The sequence below is a fragment of the Carya illinoinensis genome, chromosome 3, assembly GCF_018687715.1.
Source record: "Carya illinoinensis cultivar Pawnee chromosome 3, C.illinoinensisPawnee_v1, whole genome shotgun sequence".
In the NCBI taxonomy this organism is placed as follows: Eukaryota; Viridiplantae; Streptophyta; class Magnoliopsida; order Fagales; family Juglandaceae; genus Carya; species Carya illinoinensis.
This window is the reverse complement of record NC_056754.1, coordinates 44,326,408-44,346,380: the sequence shown is the minus strand read 5'-3', so window position 1 is coordinate 44,346,380 and position 19,973 is coordinate 44,326,408. Positions and strand designations below refer to the sequence as shown.

The following is a 19,973-nucleotide window of genomic DNA, read 5'->3' as shown; positions in this document are numbered from 1 at the left end:
TGTAAAAAATAAAAAGTTGTTGTGTATAGTTTATGATCAAGGATTCGTATAATTATTTTATAATGAAAAATACTACAGACATAAATGAATCTTACAAACTGACATAGCACATTATCAGCATGTCACGCTAGTTTTGTTTTTTCCTTTCACTCCCCCACCCTCTCGTTGCCCACCCCCTCAATCCAAATTGTGAGAGAGAGAGAGAGAGAGAGAGAGAGAGAGAGAGAGAGAGAGAGAGAGATCGCATACTTGCTGGTGAGGGGCAATGATGACAATGTTCCGACGTCGATTACGAGTCAAGGAAGATGATTGGGCTACAATAAGGGGTGAGGAAGGTGAGGGGTGTGGCAATGATATCGATGAGGGACGAGAAAGATGTGGTGGCGATGTTGGTGTGGGGCTACGCTGTGGCGGTGCTGGGCTCGAGAGTTTGGGAAAGGGAGTGGGGAAGGGTGAGGGGAGGGGCACGAGAGAGAAGTGGATAGGGGGAAAATGAGGAGAGAAAAAAAAAAGGACTGACATGGCACATTGGTATCGTGCTACATTATGTGTCGCGTCAATTTGTGAGATTTTTTTATATTTTTAGTAGTCCTATTTTACAATATATTTTACAAAAAATTTATATGATGGTGTTTATTTTAAATAATTAATTTCTGTTTAACATGAGTGAAATGATAGTTACAATCTGAAGGTGTGTAAGTCTCATATATTATTTTTAAAAAAAAGTAAATAAATATAAGATTTATATAAATAATAATAATTTTTTAATAAGTCTCGTATATTATTTAAAAAAAATAAATATAAAATTTATATAAATGATAATAATTTTTTAATAATAAATCACACTTTAAGAAAAATACATAGAATCTACACACTCTAGTATTATATCTCACATTACTTTTAAAATAAAGTAGGTCAGTGATACCCTTAGATGTCCTGCACGTGCTACACCGATGGAGGAAAAAAGAATAGAAAAAAAAAAAAAGTGATAAAAAATTGTAAAAAAAAGATTGTATCAGTGTCATTCACGAGTTTTAAGAAAATTGAGGGAGTTGGAAGTAGAAAAAAAAAGGGTAGGACTTGGATTAGGCAGGGGAGAAGAGGTACCAGCCCAGACGGTGGCTACAAAGTACAAATGGCAACAATTATAAAAGCAGTGCAACGTGGCGATTCACCCACGTTCCCCAAAAACAGCACTCTCCCAGACTAACACACACCCAGTCGGCGACTCGGCATTATCGTCTCTGGACTCTGCGCATTTCTTTTTGACATCTTCCTGCCACTTCTCTCCTCGCCTCTGTGCGCAAGAAACTAAATAGAACTCTCTTTTTCCCTCTCAGCTAAGCGCCATTTTTTGGCAGTCTTCACTGTTCTTAAAAACCGTCTGATATTTCCCAGATTGAAGAATAACAATATGGTTACTCATGAAACTGAAGGTGGTCGTACTTTCTCATCTTTGCTTATGAAAGAACTAGTCCATGTCAAAAAAGAAGAAGAAGAAACAAGAACGACGCCTTCTGATGACATTCGGCCTGCTCATTCCGGCGGTGCACCTGATGGTGGGTCGTCTTATTCTTCTTCCTCCACCTCAATAAGGACACCGGTCCATGAAATAAACGACACAGCTCCACCGACTACAACAAAGACCTCGAAAGTGGACGACATCGAGGTGGTCTGTATAAAAGAAGAAGTAGAAGAAGAGGAAGACGAGGACCGGGGCGTAGCGAGTTTTGACGGTGACGGAGGTGGTAATGGGCCTTCGTCGGAGGCGGTGCCAAAGCCGATGGAGGGGCTGCACGAGCCTGGTCCACCGCCATTTCTGAAGAAGATATTCGAGATGGTGGAAGACCCGGATACCGATACGGTGGTATCGTGGAGCGAGACCCGGGACAGCTTTACCGTGTGGGACGAGCATGTCTTCGCACAAGACCTGCTCCCAAGGTATTTCAAGCACAGAAACTTCTCCAGCTTCATTCGCCAGCTCAACACTTACGTGAGTACATTACACTAACAATTTCCAAGTTCTTTGTTCATCCAAGTACTCGGTCTGGCTGGTTGAGATGTATTTTCTTGGAAATCAAATTTGCCACATGTCAACCAGACCATTTTTTTGCTAAAAGTTGCATGCCTCATATGTGGGTTTTATCTTATATACATAGACTTGCATGATTCTTCCGTTTCAGGCCTAAATTCCTAATACAAATTTCTATTGAATTAATATGGTTTGAACATTTTACTATTGGCTGTTTTGTTGATGGGGTTTCGTGGTGTAAAACGCGTGAAGGGTTTCAAGAAGATTGATACAGATAACTGGACGTTTGTAAACGAAGGATTTCAAAAAGGGAAGAAGCATTTGCTCAAGAGCATCAAAAGAAGAAGTAGGTTAAACAAGCAGCAACAACAAGAGGGGGCGGTAGGTGCCAATCCAATGAAACCCGGGTTGGAGGATGAACTCGAGAGTCTTAAGGAGAATCAAAACATATTGAAAGTGGAAATCCATAACCTGAGACAGAAACAGAAAGACTCTCAGAATCATTTAGGTGCTGTTGCAAATCGTATTCGAGGTGCAGAGTGTAGGATACAACAGATGCTCTTTTTCCTCACCAAAGTAACCAAAAGCCCAAGCTTTGTTCAGCAATTGATCCAGAAGAAAAAGCAGCAAAAGAGAGAGCTGGATGGAGGAGAGTTTGTTAAGAGACGCAGATTGTTAGCATCCCACGTGCATGAAAAGGCCATTGACAAAAGTCGTAGAATTAATTGCAGAAACAAAGTTCCGAGGGGCTTGGTGACAACTCTATCTGGACTCTCTGAAATCCTGAAAGAGGAGGCTATGGATATGGATATCCCAGCGTCCATAGATGATGCATTAATATGCAGTCTTGAGGACCAGAATATCAATGTGATGTCTAGAAGAAGTAGCAAACCAAATATCTCCTCTGTTTATGATGTCATGTCAGAGAAACTACTGGAGGACAATTCGATTGTAGATGAAGAGTTAGCTGTAAATGACTCTAAATTCTATTCTGAATTGGAGGATTTGATTGTCAAGCCAAATGATTGGGGGGGAATTGCATGTGGACTGGTGGAGCAAGCTGGTTGTGTTGGGGCGCTTCCTTGAATCAAATGTACCGTCTTGGTGTGTCTTTTATCTGCTCTAATTCTCCTCATTGTAAAGAAGGCTGAAGCTAAAAGAGGGTGTCTTTGGTTTGGTTCTGTCTCACAAGAAGTTGAAGTTGCAGTGGAAAGAATTTCCTACTCACTCGTACTGAAGATATCATCGTTATCGCGAGTGTTCATAGTTTCTATTCACTTTTTTTTTAAGGTGATGCGCTCGTTTGTTATGGAAAAAGTGTTACAGCCCTACTAGAATTGAACAGCTTGGTCCTCTTATAACATAAATACCTTAGATTGAGTTCATGCTGCTGCAGCTTGCCTATCAGTTTGTTGTATTTCTTGATCGGACAGTTTGTTTTATATGGTAGTAATTTTGAAGGAGTGACTTTTTGTTGTGTAAAAATTAGAAAAACTAGGAACCATTATTTTCACCCAAGGGGTCCCTTAATTTTGATAAGTAGGGACAACAACACAGATCTGACCGAAAGGCACGAGAGGCACCTCCGAAACCAAGAAGACAAAAAAATTCGAAGGAAAAGAAAAAATTAGCAACCTGGCTCTTGATACCATGTCAAAGTATTGTGGGAATGGCCGAATTAATTGGCCTTGAGTAATCTGTAGATTATATATAAGCTTTACAAGAATTTTATACATGGAAAGAATGCAATTCCCGAATGATTCCAACCCTATATGGAAACTATACTCTGTCAAATATGCTAACTGTACAAGCCTAAGTAAATTAAGAAAGGTGAAAATAAGGAAGGAAGAATAATTATGGACAGCAAAGCTCTCCATTGACATTGGCTAATAACAAATTACAAGCAGAACATATAAAGATAGTGGATTAAATCTATTAAATGATGGAATCCCTATGCTCTGCTCCAAACGTGTGACAAAGTGGATCATCTTAGGTGCCCCTAACAAAAGTTGTCTTGAGTTAAACATAGTTAGATTGGCCTAGATCTTACACAACCATGTGCCCAGAACTCTGCCACATGTTTGAAGAACATGAAGGTCGACTATTTTATATGTCTGGTAGGTGGGTCTCTTGTACAAGTGCAAGACATGACTAAAAGTGTGTCTTAGATGTGGTTTTCGGAAGCAAAAATACGAGCTTTTCGACTAGCGTGGAATGAGCTGAGAGTGACCCCGTTGCCATGATTTGACTAGCACTAAGAATTCAAGCAGACAAAAAAGGTGACAGGATTGAGAAAGTATCTGAGAGAACTAAATTCCATGCGAGTAGGTTCGTAGAAAAAGGATCATCAATGAATAACACCAACTTTTTGTGTTATTTAAAAAAAAATAAAAATTGGTGCTAATGATACTAACGATACTAACTTAGTACATGAACTCCTATTTTACAAAAATCTTTCTTGTATTTGGCAAAGAGTTCGAGTAGGTGGGGGAAGAGAAAGAAAGACCAGAAAGGAAATCACCCTCTAAATCTCTAAAACAATTCGGCAACAATCAAGTAAATACAGACTTTGTTACAAAGAAAATAAAAAATGACATGAAAACCATTTATGGTACGACAACAAAATGAAGCATTTTGGATCTCTTTATATTGGATAACACGATGGTTTACAACTGTTTTACAATTATTCATTTCCTGATGGTAAGCTTACCATTAGGCCTTGCCAACTCCCGAGCATGCAGATGCTGAAGACGACATAGCAGACCTATCAAACTCCTCCTTATCTTCATCAAACGCCTTCTTTATACCTTCTTGGAGTTCTATATACCTTTTTTTCTTCAATAGTCGATCATCTGGATTGTCGTTCTCCAGGCATGCCAGTTCTGATATATCATCAGCATCCATTATCTTATTAAGGATTTCAGAGCAACGAGGGAAGTAGCGTTTTCCAAGTTCCACTGCTCATGATTAAGCAAGAGAGAGAAAATCAGGCATATTAACACCTCCCCCCCCCCCCCCCCCCCCCCCCAAAACACCAAAAAAAAAAAAAAAAAACAAGAACAGTAAAATCTGATTTAAGTGAAGCAATTTTTTTAATATTCTAAACGCAAAAAATGGGACGCTTGCATATAATTTAGAGATCCAAAGATATAACTTTCTAATGAAATTCACCTTAAAAAATAATAAAACAAAAATCCAAAGATGATGTGCTCTGACATTGTGCAGAAGTGGGCACGATATAGGGTGCAAATATAGGGTGCAATTCTTTTGAGTTGGTTGGGTGGGGGAGAGGAGATTAGAAAACCAAAGCATTGAAGGAAGAAACTGATTCCTAATGAGAAAGTTTTCATCAAGTAAAAGTTTCTAAGAAACACAAGAATATTGACATGATACTCTCTTCCTATTCAGACATCACTTTCAAATAAAACATCTGGGAAATATATTTCTTCTGTACAAATCCTGTAAAGTTCCAATATGAAAGGGCAAATCAGTGTATTAACCTTGTCGATCGAGGTGAGTTTTTGCAAGAGCTGATTCACCCTAAGTGCTTGGTGTTAGAAGCAGAACAAAAAATATGATCATACAGGTGCATATAGATGGGAGGTCATTACCACTTCTAGAGAGTGCTTTAATCCTAGCTAGATACTCCTCTTGGATCTTGAAAGGTGCCTCAGTTAAGTCTACACTTGTTCTCTGGGCATTCCCCAAATTCATAGATTTGATGCCTAAAGGAAACTCAGAAGTGCCATCAACGTAAGCAATATCCATTGCAAGTTTTGCTTCCATGGGGAATAGAAGTCTCGCCAGTCCAACTGTCAAGAATTAAACAATCAATAGATAATCACCACAAACTGTTTCAAACCATAGATACAAAATTTGACCAGGAGCCTCTCTGTATGATAACCCAAATAGAGTATGCCCCACATGATGATTAACTCTAATAGGTAACTTTCAATAAAAAGGAAAAAAAAAAATCTTATTCGATGATATCTTGATAGTAAATATAACAACAATAAAAAATCAAGAAAACTCAAGTCTTATTTGCACTAGTCTGGTCAAACAATCCTCCAGATTTTGTATTCAAATTCTAATTTAACTAGCCTGGGGTGGAAGACAACAAGAAACAGTACAGGAATCATGGCAATGTTTTGAATTACTTCAACTAGCATGATTGAATTTAGGGGTATAACCGGTCTGGTCCAGTTTTGAACATATTTTAGAACCGAACCAATATACACTGGTTACACCCTATTAAGAATGTGTTCCACACCACCAACAGCACGAATAACCTGCAACGAAATGAGAGGATGGCACGGGGTGCCCAATGGAACTCTAATGCCTAAGTTATGCAGAAGTGATCTCAATATAAGTATATAAATGAATGTAGTCAATGTGTTACCTTTACGTGTTATTTATAGGGGCGTGATGATGGTGATAACGACTGACCTCCTAAGTTTATCTTGAAGACTGTCCATGTAAATTGGAGTAATCACCTTCCTAATCAGTCGGAGACCTTATCTATTCTCATTATCTATAATATATATCAATAAGTCAACCCTTGGGCTCATAGTTCAACCCCTTACGTCTCAGACTCGGACCCTTTAATACATGGGCGTACTTCTTCGAGGCTCTAAATATCCCTTCTAGTTACCCCACTAATTTCTCTTGTGCCTGTACATGGGAAATTCACTAGCTCGTGCTTTCTTTCTACCCTACTAGCTCTAGACAGGTGGTGACCCTAGGGATTTTATCCCACTGGAGGTCTATGCTAACTAGGGTATGGGCTCGTATAGATTTAACTTTCATGCACATCCAAGACGTGACACACATCATCTGTAATGTTCCCGCACTTTTACTCCTTATTTTTATTTTTGTTCAAGAATGATAACTGACGGGGTTGTCAGCCGTTCGCCTTCCAAGAATCCCTCATCATTGCCTTTTTTTCTCCTACCTCTTCCATTTCCTTAGGTCATTTGTTCTTCTCGAGTTCTTCCATTTCCTCTCTACATTCTATTCTCTAAGGCTTCCAAAGACTCGCTACCTCTCACTCTCTCAAAATTGTTTCTTCCAACCTAAACACCAAATGGCTCACCGTAGTTCTTCCCGTACTTCCCCCCAAGTTTCTATGTGAACCCCTTCCACGGTTTCTTCCCACTCTGTGCCCGAATCTTCTAAGGGTTAGACCCCTCCTTTATTTGAAGGATTCACTTGGCACTCTACACTCATAGCTCGAGACTTGACGAAGTTGAGGGCTTTGTGCCATATCCCTGATTTTGTGAGTCTCACTATCCCCTCAGAGGATGTTGTTGACGAGAGGGTTTCTCGAGGAGAGTTTCCCTTCCTGTTTGTGCTCTTATACATGGTTTGTGTCTCCCCTTTTGTTGCCCTATTCACGACATTCTTGATCTTCTTAAACTGGCTCCTGCCCAACTCCATTCATACCCTTGGTGTGTACTTTTATGCTCCTGCATAGTGTTCCGTATGGTTCTGGAACCTTTGGGGGAGAGGTACCCAAACCTGACTGCCCATGAGTTCTTTTCTTTTTAATCCGTAAAAGGACTGTCAAGTAATATTTGTAGTTTTCGTGTCCGTTCTCAATGTTTGGCGCCTTTGAAGGTTGCCATTCGAATGCCAAACAATGGAAAAAGAAAATTTTCTTTGTTTCTGAAAATGGCTGGGAATTCTCAGCCTCTGAAATGGAAATTCGGGATTTTCCCATTCTGGCTTACTGGGGCAAGGTCCCTGACGACAAAAAGATCCTTATAGATCTGACTGACCACGAGCGTAGTTGCATTGATGCAGTCCTTAATTGGGCTAAAGAAAACGATAGTGCCCTGTGGATAGAGCAACTATTGGCTCCCGACAACATTGACCAGTTTCTTGTTGTACTTGATCGCTCCCATGTAAATGGGCATAAATTGAAGGCTGTGGAGCCCTTTTCCAAAAAGATGCCCGCTTCCTCGCCTTCTTTTGAAGCTCTCAAGAAGCGTTTTCACCAAACTGAGGGCAATGCGCCAACCAGCCGCTCAACTAAAGACGCTGAGGGCGTGGCTAATGATGTGGGGCTAGGTATGACCGTTGATACTGGTGTCCATCCCACTTTGGAGGGGGAGATGCCCTCTATTGAGTAAGAGATGCCCTTTGTTTCTCTAACGCCTGTGTCACCGCCCACATCCCCTAGGTTAGACGACCTTGATGGGCTCATAGGCCAAGCCCTTGTTGATTTGGCCACACCCTTTGATTTTGAGTTGCCCGCTAAGGGGTCAAACTTGATGGGTACCTCGCCCTTCAAGTTCCCCTCTCTTCTTTCATCAGTCTCAACTCCTAGTGGCGGCGAGTTTGCATCTGAAATATTTGAGACCTTTTCAATGGGTGTGATTGGGGTCATGGCGTCTGAGTTGGTGACCCTTACTGCTAGCAATGACCAAGGCTCCAATCTAAGTTCCTTGCCTGCGACTATCTCTAGGGATGAAACTCCACCCATAGACAATGAAAGGGTCTCCATTCCTTTCCCTTCCCCCTCTTCCTTCCTTTGGTGGTGATGTGGATCCCTTGACCCCTAGGGAGGTGGGTCATCGAGGGAGGATCAAGTTGAAGGAGACCATGTGGAAGATGGGAACAGAGGGGGAGGAAGCCCTGATGGCACTTCTATATTTGTCAACCCCTTGGTCCAGGACACTTATGTGCCGGAGATAGAGGTCGTTACTGCATCTTCCGCACCATTGACACATTTCCTGAGAAGGGGCCAGGTGGAGGATTAGCGAGTCACGGCAAGAGGGGTCCTCTCACTTGGGTTCCTTTCCTCGGGATGTGGCCGTGATGGAGATGTCATGTCGTTTGAAAGATTTCTTGTCTCCGGTATGACATTGCTGGTTGCGTTATAATTATTTTCCCTCTTTGCCCATGGGGTCCATTCCTTAGTGTGTTATTGTGCCTTGTAGGGCGTGAACGACTTGGTAGCTTGGATTGTGAATGATCGTGCTGACTTGGAGTTGGAGGTGCGCCAGAGGCGAATGTTTGGATTTTTTGCCAAGCAAGAAATGGCTTAGCTGCTAGCTGAGAAGATTGAGGTAGAATCCTACCTCGAGCAAGCTGATGGGCATATCCGCTCCTTCGAAGGTGACCTCAAACTCCTTCGTGATTAGGCATCTGAGCTTCTTGAGCTTTCAGGAAGCTCGAAGGCAGTTTGGGATTCAACTGTCGGAGAAGGAAGGGTCCTATGAAGATTTGCACAGTAGGTTCGCTGCCTACCAAAAAAATTGGGAGGAAATAGATGCCAAGTAGGACAAGATGAGCCAAACCAGGCTGCATCTGGACAAGAAGGTGAAGGAGCATAAGAAACGGTTGTCGGAGTTGGAAGCAGAATTGACTGCTTCAAGAGGCAAGGTGGTTCGTCTACATCCATAGCTGGCGTCTTCCAGAAGTGTTAGGGATTAGGCTTTTGGGTACAGGTATGGGGCTGGCATGGCCCGCCTGTGAGCTCACCTATTGGGCCATCCTTGAACTAACTTAAAGTACTTGGACCTCGAGGCCTTCAAACCTAATGATGCTACAGTCTAGTTCGTGGACTCCTTGGGGGGCAAAACCATGCCCGACTCCTTTTTGGACTCCTCGTCGCCCTCCAAGCCTTCGCCTGCTCCACCTTCCTAAAGATTTTTCCTACCCTTTTATGAATAATGTTTCTTGAACTGTTGTAATAGTTTGAACTTTTGTAATACTTTCTGGAAATTCCTTGGACAATTTCGTATAGATGTGTTGTGATATTGTGCTAATATTGTGTTGCCCTTTATGAGTTTACTTTGTGTTCTTCACGCTTAGTTTAATCCACGCTATTGACCTATATGCTCGCTGCTCGCTAGCTTAAAAAAGGGATCATGGGTCCTTTGACCTCCACACCCTTTGGCTGCACCTCAAGTCTTTAAACTCGTCTTAGGTGTTTAAGTATGGGGGTCGTAGGATCTTTTGACCTTCACTCCCTTTGGCTAGACTCAACTTTGGTGGCTAAGTATGGGGGTTGTGGGGTCTTTTGACCTCCACCCCCTTTGGCTGCATTGCGAGTCTTTGGACTCTACTTCGGTGACTAAGTATGGGGGTCGTAGGATCTTTTGACTTCTAAGTCCTTTAGCTGCACCGCGAGTCTTTGGACTCGATTTTGGTGACTAAGTATGGGGGTTGTGGGGTTGTTTGGCTTCAGCAGGTTTGAAAAATGAATAAGCAGCCCGGTTTAAATGCTCACAGTAACTGAACCCACTCAGGACTAAACCCTCTATAAATCATAGTTTTAGAAAAGCACGAGTAGCTCAACACATTGGAAAGAGATATCTTGTCATTCTCATTCTAATGATACCTAAAACATGGGGAATGAAAACCGATTTCCAGTATGGTATCCCATAATGACACCTTAGGCGAACTAGGTAATATATAGGGCAATTGCAAGTTAAATGCTCGCAAGAACTTACCATAATATCTTTTAATGACAGCCCAAAAGTTAATTGGTTCCATTTAAGACAACCGATTTTAAATGGAGGCTATCAGTGGTTTTCTATTAGGAAAGCAATTTTTTATCAGTAACAATAATTTTATTCCATTGCTGGGGATCAAACCTAGGTCTCCTGGGTAAAGGGAAAGCAACTAAATAAACAATATCTGAACTTGGCAAAATTAAAGAAAGACTATCTTGTTATGCTCCACTAACAAATAAACCAAGCCTAACAATTGGACTAATTTGAATTCCTGCCCTTTTCCTACTTGGTAATTGCACCTGCTAATCAAGACTAATTGAAACAAGAGAGAACCAAGTCCCAAATAGAGTTGAATTTCATTAACTTTCATTCGTGGACAACTTCTCATGTGCTTCTAACTAGACTATAAGTAATAGACATGAACGAAGCATGCAAACCCCCATCATACTAGATTCTAGATAAGTGGGATGCACCCTACAGACTCTGTTAAACGAATTTATGGAAACCACAATTGAAATATCTATTGGTATGGGGTCTTTGGACCTCCACGCCCTTTAGTTGCAGCGCAAGTTTTTGGACTCAACTTTGGTGGCTAAGTATGGGGGTCGTGGGTACGCAAGCTGAACAACCATCTACCTTTATTGATCTTGCTTTATTGAATACATAGGAGAAAAGAATTAAGGGTAAAACTTCTTCAGTTGCTTAGCATTCCAAGGATGTTGCAACTCCTTTCCTTGGCTATCTTTGAGGCAGTACGACCTCGGTTGGTTGTTAGCTATCACTACATATGACCCTTTCCAACGTGGCCCGAGCTTGCCTTCATCTTGTGTTGTCACTCTTGTTTCTTTGAGAACAAAGTCACCTATTTTAAAGATTTGGGTTTGACTTTTTATTGAAATAGTGCTCTGTCCTTCTTTTGTGGGGGACGTTTTGGATCTCGACTTCTTCCCTTTTTTCCTCTAAGAGGTCAAGGTGCTCCTCCAGCACTTCATTATTCTAAGTTTGGTTAAAGTGGCGGGTTTGGTGTAGCAAACCGATTTCCATTGGGGCGACTATTTCGCTCCCGAAAGCCAATGAGAACGGTGCTTCACCTGTTGGGGTCTTCACGGTTGTCTTGTATGTCCACATTACCCCTAGGGGCTCTTCTAAGTTCTAACCACTCTTCCTTCCTACTTGTTAAAATCTTTTTTAAAATCCCGAGTAAAGACTTGTTTGTCACCTTCGCTTGCCCATTAACTTATGGGTGCTCGGGTAATACTTGGCTTGAATTTTGATGGACTCCAAGGTGGACCGTCAATGGATAGAGAAACCTAGACCCGTTGAAGAACTCGTTTCAAGAACCTAAATTATATGAAAATCTAGACCCGTTGAAAAACTTGTCTCAAGAATCCAGATTACAAAGGAGAAACGCCACAAAGGTTGTGATTTACTTTTGATAAGTTCAAAAGTTCAATTAAGAACAAGAGCAGATAAATTCAACTCACAATGAATAAAATTAATTAATTTCATAAACTTTCATTATATTCATAAGCTGTGGCTACAAGGAGTTTAAATAACCATTCCCAAAACATAACCCTAGCTAAAATAAGGCCCTTTGTTTCCAAAAATACCCTTAAGTGAATAGTGTACGGCTACAGTGCGCAACTACAGTACCACTACAGTAACCTAGCCAATTGAAACCCGATAAGTTCTTCAACGGGTCTAGATTTTCATATAATCAAAGTTCTTGAAACGAATTTCTCAACGGGTCTAGTTTCTTGAAACAAGTTCCTCAACGGGTTTAGGCTCTTCCATCCATTGACTTGGTTTTGATTTTCTTGAGTGAGTTTTCAAATTGATTGTGGGTTTAAGGAATTCCAATCCCGCGGGTTGACATTAGATTCCCAGCTCCTTGCACCATTCTTTGTAATGTTCCGAGTCCAACTGCTTCCCGTTGTCAGATATTATACTGTGAGGAATTCCAAGTTGGTAGATGACGTTTTTCCACATAAACTTAGTGATAGTTTTTGCCGTTATGGTTGCTAAGGGTTTCGTCTCCACCCATTTCGTAAAAATAGTCTATGACCACGACTATATGTTTTACTCTCCACTTCCCTGGCAGAAAGTGGCCAACCAAGTCAATTCCCCATTGGGCAAACGACCATGGGACAGTGATAGAGAATACCTTCTTTGGGAGGGCAATGCGGGATGTGAGTGTAGACCTGGCATTTGATGCATTTTGTCGCAAATTGCTTGGCATCCCTGAGGGCATTGGGCCAGTAATAGCTCATCCTAAGGGCTTTCCTCGACAAAACTTTCCCACCAGAATGATTCCTACAGACACCCTCATGTATCTCCGCTAGGATGTATTGCACCTCTTTAGGCGAGATGCATCTTAGCAAAGGAACGACAAATCCTTTTTTTATAAAGGATTCTGTCATCTTTGACAAATTGTGTTGCACTCTTTTTGATCTTCTTCGCTGCCTCTTTCTTCTCGATGAGTTTGCCTGAGTCAAAGTACTCAAAAATTGCCTTGGCCCATTCTGGCCCTGCGGGCCCTAGTTGGCTCACTTGCATTCCAATTGCTAGGATTTCTATCACTTTTCTGTGCATATCCCAGGAGAGATTTACTTCATCCCTCATGGAAGTGACTTTGGCCAGTCTGTCTACTATCGCGTTGTTTTCTTTAGGTATCTATGCAAGACTAAAATAGGCCAGCTGGTCGCGGATCTCCAACACTCGACTTAGGTATTTTTTTTTTCAACTTTTCCTCTTTCATGGCATATGCTCTAATGACTTGGTTTATCACAATCTAGGAATCTACCTTTGCTTCAATCTCTACAGCACCTAAGGCTTTGGCAATTGAGAGACCAGCAATCAAAGCTTCGTATTCGGCTTCGTTATTAGTGGTTTTAAATGTGAGTGTGGCCATGTAATAGTGCTCTTTCCCACTTTTTTCGACGATGTAGATCCCTATTCCTCCTCTTGTTTGACTAGTGGATCCGTCAACGAAAACTCACCAAGGTTGTTGGTGAGGTGTGACTTCAGCTTCTACAGAGAACTCGGTAACTCAGTGATGAAATCTGTCAAAGCTTGCCCCTTCACTGCACTTCTAGGTATGTATTCGACATCGAATTCGTTGAGTTCTACTAACTATGCAACCAATCTACTTGAGCTGTTGGGCTTTTGCAATATTCTACCGAGAGGGTGTTCCGTTAACACCTTCATGGGATGAGCTGGAAAATATGGTCGCAATCTTTTGGCGGCTGTCACTGGTGCGAATGCTAACATTTCCATTCGCTGATATCTGGTTTCGGTGCCTCTCAATGCTCGGCTTGTATGGTATACTGGTGCTTGCGTTTCTTTTTCTTCTTTAACTAGGACCACAAAAACGACATAGGGGGATACCACAAGTATACATACAAGGTGTCTCCTTGATTAGGCTGCTTCAATAGTAGTGGGTTGCATAAATACTACTTCAATTCTTGGAAAGCCTGATCACATTCCTTGTTCCACAGATGAACCTTTCTTAGGACCCTAAAGAAGGGAAGACATTTGTCGTGGACCTTGAAATGAACCTGTTTAAAGCTGCTACTCTGCCCGCCAGTTGTTGGGCATCGTTGATGCTCTGGGACGGCTTCATGTTCAAGATGGCATCAATCTTCTTCAATGCACCACGTTGGAGAGCCACTCTGGGTAGTATGTTTTTCTTATAAATCCTATGGCTAAAAGGCGATCATTGATCAATCTCCTCAGCTATGGCTATGCACCTCTCTGTGTTGAAGGTTCTCCCCTTTTGTCATGTTTTCTTTGCTGCTGGATCGACACATAGCCTGTGTTCCATGACAGTATTGTCAATCCCTAGCATGTTTTCGTGGCTACATGCAAAAACATCCTTGTGCTCAATCAATAGCTGTTTTAATGCTTCTCTATACTCAGGTGAGTCTTGTTCCCACATGAGTGGTGGCGTTCAAACGATCGGTGTGCAATGTTACCAACTCTAGAGGCTCATCTGCCTCTACTTGCATTAGATTGTTCTCATCCCTAACCTCCATGTCTTAGCCAGCCACGACTAATGATGGAGGTGGTGACTTAGTGCTTGAATTTTCTGTGATACATACCCTTGGCGCCCCCGCCTTGAGTTCTTACATGTAGCATTCCCACACCAAGATTTGCTCTCCTCGAACCTCACTGATGCTTGCTTCTATTGAAAACGTCATTTTTTGGTGGTAGGTAGAGTTAACAACTTTCAAATCATTTAAAGTTAAGCGCCCCAATATGGCATTATAGGATGATGGGGATTTAACAACCAAGAAATATGTCATTGTTGTAACCATGTTGGCTCCCTACCCAATCGTGATGGGTAGAGCGATGGTGCCCATTGGTTGGACAGCCTCGCTAGAAAATCCTTTTAGAGGGGTCGATAATGGGCATAGCCTATCAAGGCCAATGCCTATTTTAGTAAAGGCATCCCAGAATAGGATGTCAACTAAGCTTCTGTTGTCAATCAAGATCTGCCTGGTGGTATAGTTTGCGACTAACAAAATGACTACCAAGGTATCATCATGGGGGTATACGACGCCCTCGTAGTCTTCATCTCCAGAGGAAACAACAGGCGTGGTACTCAGTCTAGGGTACTTGGAGGTTTATCCATAAAGTACACTTCATGATACCTGGCTTGACGGGCATGAGCCTTTCTGCTAGATGCCGTCACTCCCCCGCCAAAAAATCCCCCTATTATGGTACGGATTTCCTCCAAGGGGGCTTAGTCTTGGTCGTGTGGTTGGCAAGGGATGTCTTGCCTTCGTTCTCTATCTTGCCTCTATCTTTATGGGCTTCTGCTCTGCTTGGACTCATGCCCCCGACCTTCTTCCCTTCTTGGCTTAACGTGGTCTACTAACATTTGCTTGAGCTCTCTACTTCCTCCCAATTCGGTTTCTTGCACGCTCAAGTTGTTGTGGATAAGGCAAGGCCCTTGGTCTCATTAGGTGGAGTGTCTTTCAATCCCCCCCCCCTGCGGGGTGCCCTGTGACTGGACCCAACCTTCCTATCTCTTCTTGAATTTTTTGCTTCCGACTTCACTTCTTACTTCTTGGGCTCCAAAGGGGCCAGCAACATGTCCTCTGCATTAACATAGTCGCCAATCTTGTCCATGAACTCCCTCAAAGTTGAGGGGGTTTTCCTAACCAACTCGGTCACGAATGGACTCCGAGGTCATATGCCTCCTAGTAGGGTGGCTAGTGTGATCTTTTTGTCTTAATCATCCATGGTCAGTTTCTCCTTATTGAATCGAGTCAAGTATGCTTTCAAGCTCTCTCATTCTCTCTACTTAATGGTGAGAAGGTAAGCTGCAGGTCACCAGCGTCTCCTGCTTGCCAGGAATTGTGTTAAGAACTATTTGGCCAACTCTTCAAAGCTATTGATAAACCCTAGCTGTAGAGTTCCAAACCATTCGCGTGCTATTACTTTCATGGTTAATTGAAAAACGCAGCAAGAGGCCTCTCCTGGGAAGCCATTGAGAGTCATGTATGCTTTAAAATTCTCCAAGTGATCTGTAAGATCCATGGATCCATCATACATATCGATCTTGGAGACTTTGAACTTGGGTGGAAGTGGTACCGCCATTACCTCACCACTGTAGGGAAGATCCGTCCAGTTCAGCAACTGCTCTATGGAGGAAGATTCCCCTATCTTTCTTGCCATCTCCTTGTATTTATCCATGAGACTCCGCAGTTCGTCGTGTAGTCTCTTCTTTTCTAGCTCCTTGGCATTGACTCCACCTGCACTTGGCGCATCTCCTTCAATCTGGTTATTGTTAACTAGTGGTGTAGCAGCGTTCTATTGCTTCAACTCTTCATTATCTTTCTGTAGTTTCTCCATCAGAGCTGTCGCCCTTTTCAGCTTCTCTTTAACATCCGCCAGCCTCGCTTCAATCTCTGTTGTATTCATCTTTTGGTCTCAAGTTGCCTGTGATCGCATGGTAGTTGGCATGTGAAAATCATGTTGAAGTTTATAACAATCCCATAGACGGCGCCACTGTTAATGTTTCATATCACCAATAACACGGATAACTTGCAATGAAATGAAAGGGTGGCACGGTGTGCCTAGTGGAACTTTGGTGCCTAATTTAGAGAAAAGTGATATCAATATAAGTATATGAATGATGTAGTCAATGTGTTACCTTTTCGTTTTATTTATATGGGCGTGATAATGGTGATAAAGACTGACCTCCGAAGTTTATCTTGATGAATTTCCGTGTAAATTGGAGTAATCACCTTCATGATCAGTTGGAGGCGTTATCTATTTCCATTATCTATAACATATATCAATAAGACCAACCCTTAGGCTCATAGTTCAATCACTGATGTCTCAGATTTGGGCCTTTTAATACATGGACTTACTTCTTCAAGGCTCTAAATATCCCTTCCACACCCCTAAACCGGTACTTTCAGTTTTAATGGTTCCAGTCCCATTTTTCTGGTATATTATATATATAGTATATATAATATGCTATATAGATTATGGTATATAATAATATAGTGATAATATTATTATAGTATTTTATAATAATATAGTGATATATTATAATATATAATATAATGAAATATTATAGTTTATTATAATATAAAGTGATATTGTATTAGTATAACTATTAATACTATAGACTATAGCGATAATATATAGTTATTTATATAGGATTTTAAAATTTAATGTTATTTTAATTAATAATTTAGCATATAATACAATATTATTTTATACATAATTATATATATTAGATACAAAAATTATATATAATATAAAAATTCGTATAAAAAATATTTTATATAATATAAAAAACTAAAATATATATCTATATGAACCAATCCGGTCCGGTTCGGTCTGGTGTTAGAAAAAGGAAAACTAGAACCGGATTGATTTCGACTGGTTTTGAAAAAATAGAACTGGTACCAAACTGATTTAGAACCTCACCGGTTTGCCGGTTTTTTTTTTCACCCCTAAGATTGATCATCGAGGAATACGAAGGTGATAAATGAACATATGCCACCAATAATACTGAGCAAGCAAGGGAAATTTAAAAGAAGAATGAAGCAAAGAATTTGGAACGATGTCAAGAATCCCTAAACAGCAGCTACAAGTTCTTTACTAGAAACACATCCTTGTATAAGCAAATGCATTAGTTATTAAAATATCTAATTCTTAGTCATGCATATGACAGGTTCAATATAATCAATTGCTTTGCCTCCCTCGTTCATTACAATGAATAGCCATCACTCTCCTCCATATGATAGAAAGATAACGCCGACTTATACCTGCCATCTCGCAATGCAGTCAAGTGTACAAACTGCTAAGCACATCGACAGCCAAGCCCAATCAACTGAAATTGTCCAGATCATTCAAGTGAAGACAGCTCACCAAGTCATCTAAGTCCTAAAAATTAGCTGCTCTGCTACAATCACTGATCTTACCTTTATACAGTCAATGACCGATCATGATCTTTGTCAGCATATTAGCTTAGATTGCCGAGTTGCACAGAACCATTTACTGCTGTAATAGCTCATGTACTTCTTGTAATAAGTGTATACAGAATTGTTAATAAATCATTGAAGCTTTTTAGCTGTAAACTATCTTCTTTTTTATTATTCTTACAGACTAAGCATTCCTTCCACACAAAGACTTGTTTTCTTAATAGAATTTTAAGAAAGTCTATTTTTATAAGTTAAAAAAAAAAAAATTCTGAAAACTCTATGAAGAAACTTTCTTAAAGAGTTTTAAGGGAAATACTCGTATGGCGTTACCCTATAACGCTTAAAAAGGGAAAGCAGAAAACTAATATTATCCATGCCCATGATTATCATCTAATGGGCAATGCAAATAGAAGTCATGCAAACTCGGGATAGATCAGCAAGAAGTCTAAAATAGAAAGAAGACTAGGTTGAATCGTATAAAATCCAACCTAGATAGGCTTCGAGAAAAGGACTGGGAAAAGCTAAGGAAAACAAATGAATAATAAATTAAGAAAATAAATTTGACCCAATGGAAATCTAACCTCTATTTTCAAGGTACAACGATATCATACGGAGATCATCGTCTGCCATAGCAAGAGAAAGAGAAGCTGTCCAAGTTCAAGCAATGGATCTCCTCGTTCTAGTTGGGAGAATATTTTATTTCCTTATAATAATCCATAGCGTTGCGGCTTTGGAACTAGAAATAATATTGCAATGTAATATAATATAATATTATCATTATGGAAACGAGATAAACTTTTTTTTTTTTTATTTTTTATTTTTCATTTAAGCTCTGTAGCTATCTTGAGGTCCGGGAGCCCCGAGCGGTCGCATCTGAGTTAGTGGAAGTTGTGCGTCCTCCTTGAGATCCTGCACTACCTGCTGCTTATCGATTCAGGTACACAAGCATCCTAAGAGCTTCTTAACGGCTTATTCACTTTTTAATTATTAGACATAAAATTCACCTGTAATAGATTATGCATTATCAATTTTTTATTTTATTTTTAGCTACAGTCTTTCCAAAGATAAAATAAAATTTGATCATTACTGTTTAAAGAGTAAATCTTTATTTTATTAGTTATCCATAACTCTCCCTCTCTCATTTTAATTGATAGTTGTTGCGTAGAATAAAATCTGAAAAAAAATATATATAGTTAGATGGGAAATTTAGAAATTTGATTTGTAATTAAGACATTTATATAAAATTTTAGATGAATTTAATTAGACATTTATGATTATTAATATTAAATGACAATTGAAAAAATATAATTTGTTGACCTATAATTTAATTAGAATATGATTACTAATTAATATATAATAGGTAGAATAGTAAAATATGATAAAATAAAATAAATTAATAATTAAAAAATTAAATATTTTTCAAATTATTAATTAGTCATTATTATATAATAAATAAATAGATAATCCAACGTGGAGATGTGATCTGAATAGCTAAAGTCAAATTTATCTTCTATTATTTTATTGTTATATAATGAAAAATAGTTATTTTAATATGAAGACTGTATAAATAGAATAGCTAAAATTTAAATCCATATTATATTCATCAAAAATATCCTTTACATATGTATAATCTATTAACAATAAATAATCTATTAACAATGCTCTAACGAGTGTCAGAGCTAAAATTAGACTAAAATTAGATGTTTTCGTTAAACATCAAAGCTATTCAAGTATAATCTCACATTGGCTAAAGACTTATGGGTTGATCATACAAGACCTACATCTTTGAAACGGAGATTATGGGTTTGACCTCCTTCTCCATGTATAAATATATGTGTATATATATAACCTCACATTAGACTAGATAAAAATAAATTAAAATAATAATATAATTTTATTTTTATTTTTTTTTTCATATTTTGTCACTACACTAAGCATATATTAATTATTAAATTATTAATTAACATATAGTTAGTGTTAACATTAGAATGCAAATAATCTAAAGTTTGGAAATTAAATGTGGGTTTGATCTAT

The 19,973-nt window shown here is 39.8% G+C and overlaps 2 protein-coding genes across 2 annotated transcripts; one reads left to right on the top strand and one right to left on the bottom strand.

Moving 5' to 3' along the window:
- The first annotated feature begins 1,239 nt into the window (after positions 1-1,239).
- LOC122304344 (heat shock factor protein HSF30-like) lies at positions 1,240-3,499 on the top strand. The gene is made up of 2 exons (XM_043116562.1): positions 1,240-1,993; positions 2,285-3,499. The coding sequence occupies exons 1-2, from the start codon at positions 1,415-1,417 to the stop codon at positions 3,116-3,118; spliced, it is 1,413 nt and encodes a 470-aa protein (XP_042972496.1). The 5' UTR covers positions 1,240-1,414; the 3' UTR covers positions 3,119-3,499.
- A 1,036-nt stretch (positions 3,500-4,535) lies between these two features.
- LOC122304343 (BTB/POZ domain and ankyrin repeat-containing protein NPR1-like) lies at positions 4,536-18,811 on the bottom strand. Its single transcript, XM_043116561.1, has 3 exons — positions 18,521-18,811; positions 5,644-5,844; positions 4,536-4,989 (listed from the first exon to the last, which is right to left on the bottom strand). The coding sequence occupies exons 1-3, from the start codon at positions 18,567-18,569 to the stop codon at positions 4,745-4,747; spliced, it is 495 nt and encodes a 164-aa protein (XP_042972495.1). The 5' UTR covers positions 18,570-18,811; the 3' UTR covers positions 4,536-4,744.
- Positions 18,812-19,973: the final 1,162 nt, after the last annotated feature.